Source organism: Helobdella robusta (genome assembly GCF_000326865.2).
Source record: "Helobdella robusta unplaced genomic scaffold HELROscaffold_30, whole genome shotgun sequence".
Taxonomy (NCBI): domain Eukaryota; kingdom Metazoa; phylum Annelida; class Clitellata; order Rhynchobdellida; family Glossiphoniidae; genus Helobdella; species Helobdella robusta.
Window position 1 is genome coordinate 811,044 of NW_008704502.1, and position 5,743 is coordinate 816,786.

Genomic DNA, 5,743 nt, shown 5'->3' on the forward strand with positions numbered 1-5,743 from the left:
GGTTGGTTGATTGGCTTGTTGGTTGGTTGATTGATTGACTGATTGATTGTCTGATTGATTGGAATTCAGACCACCAGTCAGTGAGATCGAAGCATCACCATCGTCATCATCACCAATGGATCGCCATCGCCAGCACCAGAGTCGCCACCACCAGGGCAGCAACAGCCGCAGCAGCAGAACATCATCATCATCATCACTCATCATCCACAAGACTCCATCTTCATCGTTATCCTCACCACTTCCGTCGTCATCATTATCATCATCAGCCTATAGGAACAGGATGAAAAGCTTCGATGATGACGACTGTGGCGCTGGCGATGATGACGATTATTGCAATTATGCAGACGATGACGATGACGATTACAATAACAAAGGAATGTTAGGCGGTGATGATAATGATGGTGGCCACGATGATGATGATGATTATGGTGTTGGTAATAACGGTGATGATGATGATGGGGATGAGGACAGTGAAGAGGATTTAGATTCGCCTAAGACCATCCATCAAACTAGTTAGTGGATAAATGGATGGATGGATGGATGGTTGGGTGAATGATTGATTGCATGAGTGAGTACATGATTAAACAAAAGAATGAATGAATGCATAGGTGAATGAATGAAACAACTGTTTATTGGACGGTTGATCATAGATGGATTGAAAGTAACATTACAAAATATCGAATGAAGGAATGAAAGAATGAATGATTGAATTCAATCATTCATTCATCAACATCAAACAGAAACAACATCATCATCGTCGTCGTCGTCATCATCAGTATCGGCTCCCACCAAACTGCAGTACGAACGCAAACACCAACAAAATTTTCCACTATCGTCATCATCATCATCATCACCGGAAGCTGTTATATCATCATCATCACCATCACCACAAACTATAATACCATCATCATCATTACCACCATCATCATCATCATTACCAGCATCACCGTCTTCAAAAACTGGCCTTAAAGCGTGCAAGGACAGCAGCATCATTAACAACGACAACGATGATGATGATGATAACAATGCGGACGACGACTACATAGTTATTAGAAAAAATGATAATAATAACAATAATAATAATAATAATAATAATAATAATAATAAAGGTTGCAATACTAAAAGTTCGAAAAACCACAATAATAATAATAACCACAACAACAACAACATTAATAACAGTGTTGACGATATTGTTGATGCCGTCACTTCAAAATTTGGCTCTATGGCTATCTCCACAGATGGTCAAAAATCCGTTTGTAATAGTAGTGGTTGTAGTAGTAGTTGTACTGGTGGTAGTAGTAGTTGTTGTACTAGTGATTGTAGTAATAGTAGTAGTAGTGGCAGTAATAGTAGTATTGTTGGTCATGGTAATGATCATTAGCGAGGAGCAGTAAGAGAAGTTGACGGCATTGATGATAATGATGATGATTGTGGGTGAGATTAAATATGATGATGATTATTATTATTTGTGATTTTAAAAGTAAACTTTGATATTACCATTTTTTCATTTGTAGATCATTTTATTTTTTGTTTTGTTTTGTTTTTCGTTTCGTTTTGTTTTATGATGATGATGAGGAAGATGTGATGATGACGTTGATGATGGTTATAAAATCGTAACTTGCTTGCTGGTTGGTTGGCTAGCTGGCTGGCTTGCTGGTTGGTTGGTTAGGTCGATCGATTTGATTGGTTAATTGGAGTTTGAATCTTGTTTGAAGGGCTGTTGGTAAAAGTTGAATAACGTTGTCGTTCGGCTATTTTAAAACTCTGATTTAAATCTTTATCTAGGATATTACTGTATCGCTGATTGGTCGATTGTTTGATTGACTGATTGGTTGATTTTTTTTAATTTACTGTTCGTCAATCAACTTTTATTTTTATCCAATTAACAACAAACGATTAATTATATTATATTGATCTAAACTAAATATTTCTTAATGAATGATCGCTGGATTGATTGGTTGTCTAAATAAATAATTGGTGGAGTGATTGATTGACTGACTGAATGAATGATTGGTTGGTTGAGTGATTGGTTGGCTGAATGATTGAGTGCTTGATTGACTGAATGAATGAGTGACTGACTGAATGATTGGTTGATTGATTTATATTTTAGTCGCGCGTTTATATTTATATAACAAATTTCATTACATGTCTACTTATTTCGTTTTTAAATACGCTAACTCTATATTAATCCGTAGAATTGCTATTATAAAAAACTTGAAAAGTGCCTAATATGCATACTTCCAATTCATCCATTCATTTATTTCTTCCTTTATTCATTCAATTGCACGCTCGCTCGTTCATTCATTCACTCATTCGTTCTTTCATTCGTTTATCTTTTCTGTTCCCAATTAATTTTCATCCAATCAATCTGATTCATTCATTCTATCATATAGCTTAATCATTCATTCTATAAAATAACTTTTTAACTAGTGAAATTATCACTTTACAGACATCACATTGCTTAACATTATGGCGCATATATGTATGTATATATATATATATATTGTATTTACCATATGTATATATATCTATATTATGTATATATGTATTTGCATAAAACAATGTATGTATCATATGTGTATATATTATTTATATATATTTAAATATATATATATATATATATATATATATACACATAAATTGCTCGACCCCCTATTATATAAAGTATGTTTGTATGTGTGAGTGTATGTTTATGTGTATGTATATTTGTTTATGTTTTACCGTAATTTTATATAACCAGACATTTGTACTATTGTTGCTATTTGTTATTATTATTATGATTATTAATATTAAATACCATAATTAGTAATTAAACAAACAAAAATGTCTGGCATAAATCTTTCTACCATATAATAATTTAGAATAATAATAAGGTGACGACAGTATTAAACAGCATACAGCCATACTAAACATGCAAACACACATACAAACGTGCATACATACATACATACATAAACACTTATATGTTTTTGTGTTAGTCTGTGTTTGTATGTGTATGTATATATGTGTGTGTGGGTGTGTATGTGTGTGGGAAGATGTGTAGATTAGTGAGTTATTGGGTTCAGAGGCTCAGCCCTGATTGACGGAAAGTCCAAATTTTTTTCGACATCCTCATCAACTTCTCCTATGACTGCCCTGTATAGTATGTTGCGAAATGTAACTTGTAACCAAAAAAATTATTATTATAAATTTATTATTTTTATTATTGGTCAAAAAATATGATTTAAATCAGTCTAACACATTGTCCCCACGAACGATGTATAAACCAAGCAGGACTTGCTCGACACCTTGTGTTAAAAGAAACAATAGTCATTATTTATATAATTAAAATGGGGGAAACAATTATGTAAATGTGTAAATTAATGTAAATATTATTATAACTAATAATAATAATTATTATTTTTAAGATTATTATTATTAAATATTTTTATTTATAATTAAAAATAGTTAGCTCGAGACCTTGTGTAGAACTATAGACTCTCTCATAACTATCATCTAGAATCAAGTTGATCAGCTGGTCGTAACCTTTTAACATGCCCTAAATTTTTTTAAAATAATAATAATTATTATTATTGTTATTTATTTTATCATTGATATTAATTACTCCTTAACTGTCAACTACCGCCCCTAGAGAAATTGTGGTGTGCTCAAAAGTGTTAAATGTTTTTGTTATTTCTCAAATTCTGGCATTAAAATAATAAAGTAGTTGTCTAATATGATACCTCATATTTTTTGCTAGAATACTTCTTACAACACTTATAATTAACAACTAAATTAAAATATAACACTTGAGAAATGAATAAAAATAATTCTTTTGTTAATTAATACAACTACAACTTTATAAATTTACTAACCACGATGACTCGGCCGTCACTCGTTATTATTGACACCATGTCTGGATGTATGACGACATAAAATAAAATTATTATTACATAACAAAATAATAAATTTTATATTTTTATCAAACAAAATTAAAAAATGATCATTTGAGAAGGAATTTAAATGAAAAGAAGTTGAAAAACGTTATTTACGATTGACAATAGATTCCAAAGTGGTCGACATAGCTCTCTAACTTTCCGGAGTTAGTATAAAAAACCTAAAGCCGCAAACGATAACGAAGATTGAGCGATATAACAGATAGCGGTTCTGTTTACACAAAGTTGCATAGAACAACCATGGATATATATATATATATAAATGATATATATATATAAATATATAATATTTATATAATAGATCCATGAAAACAACTCTTATTTGTTCAAATATATATATATCTAAATATATATATATATATATATATATAAGGATTTAGACCATATTCGATACAGTTTTTAAGAAAATCGACCGCGTTAATACAATTATTATATTTATACATTAATTTTTTGGCTTTTAACTCAGCAACAGTGTTTTCGATTTTCTCCGTATTTTTCTAAAGTTTCATAGGATATTATAGAGTGTTCGACTTAATTTTGATTTCGTTTTATAGCATAAATTTAGAAGAATAAAAGGATATAAATTTTGTTCAGTTGGTTGTTTGCAATTTAATTTTGTTTTATTTTTCACTATTTTTTGGTTTAAATTTTGAATTCGCGGTAATAAAGTTAAAGTTGTAAACAATAAAGGATAGTTTATAGCAGTTGCACTGTTTTGAAAGTTCAAAACTGTTTGCGATTTATTTTCTAATAATTTTGATATTTTTGTTGTTACGGAATCCTGGCATGGGTAGTCCGATAATTTATCACTTAGACTCACTCTACCACCTGATTTTGTGTTCATAGATTTTTTGAGGCCAGCCGACCCTAACCATGGTGGAATAATTGTATTTTTTTTAAATTATTTTAAATTTTATAGAATTCCTCTGTCTTTATTTAAGACGTTTGAGGCTATAGTTGTGAAATTTTATTTCAACAAAGTAACTATTGTTGTTTTTGCAATTTATCGTCCTGGGTCTTCTATTCCATCACCATTGTTTTTTGATGAGTTATCATCTGTTTTTGATCAAATATTGCTTTTAGCAAATTATGTTATTTTTATTGGAGATGTGAATATTCATGTTGAACTTGGTTGAGGGTTGAAAAACGTGTTTCCTTCAAGTTGGTCGTTTTGATGTTTAAATGTGTCAATAATACAGCACCTCCCTACCTCATCGATAGATTGGAATCATACAAATCTCATTTTTCAAAATATTCCTTCCGATCAACCGAGCGCAATTTATCTTTTATCCAGACCACAAAGTTGGTGACGGGTTCCCGCAACTTTGCGGTTCTTGGTCCGATTGTTTGGAATGGTTTACCTCCATACTTACGTGACCCTAACCTATCATATTTAGAATTTCGAAGTCAACTTAAAACTTATTTATTTGCACAATGAATGTCCGTCTTATTTGTCTATGATTTAGTAGCGCTTTTGAGATTCAACAATAAAAAAGCGCTGTATATAAATTTCCGTAATAATATATATATATATATATATATATATATATATATATATATATATATATATATATATATATATATATATATAAGGATTTAGACCATATTCGATACAGTTTTTAAGAAAATCGACCGCGTTAATACAATTATTATATTTATACATTAATTTTTCAAGTTTTCTAATTAAAATTTTATTATAGATATTTAATTTATTAAGTAAAAAACTAAAATTATTATTGTTCATGTTTATTAAAATAAATAATTGCAATTGTTTAGCTGGTTGGTTGGTTGATTGACTAGATTGATCT

General features: G+C 30.1%; 1 protein-coding gene across 1 annotated transcript; it reads right to left on the reverse strand.

The window, feature by feature from the left end:
* Positions 1 to 2,658: 2,658 nt before the first annotated feature.
* Positions 2,659 to 4,095, reverse strand: HELRODRAFT_100431 (hypothetical protein). The gene is made up of 6 exons (XM_009021975.1): positions 4,032 to 4,095; positions 3,855 to 3,895; positions 3,460 to 3,538; positions 3,239 to 3,287; positions 3,018 to 3,135; positions 2,659 to 2,954 (listed from the first exon to the last, which is right to left on the reverse strand). Exons 1-5 carry the CDS (start codon positions 4,060 to 4,062, stop codon positions 3,045 to 3,047), a joined length of 291 nt encoding a protein of 96 aa, XP_009020223.1. The 5' UTR covers positions 4,063 to 4,095; the 3' UTR covers positions 2,659 to 2,954; positions 3,018 to 3,044.
* Positions 4,096 to 5,743: the final 1,648 nt, after the last annotated feature.

Bases quoted from the DNA above. Each gene is read 5' to 3' on its own strand.
- HELRODRAFT_100431 (XM_009021975.1), bottom strand. From the start codon at position 4,062: ATGTCGACCACTTTGGAATCTATTGTCAATC. The intron at 3,896-4,031 runs GTAAATAACGTT...TCATACATCCAG, and splicing joins TTTGGAATCTATTGTCAATC to ACATGGTGTCAATAATAACG. The intron at 3,288-3,459 runs GTCTCGAGCTAA...TTTTAACACAAG, and splicing joins AGTCTATAGTTCTACACAAG to GTGTCGAGCAAGTCCTGCTT.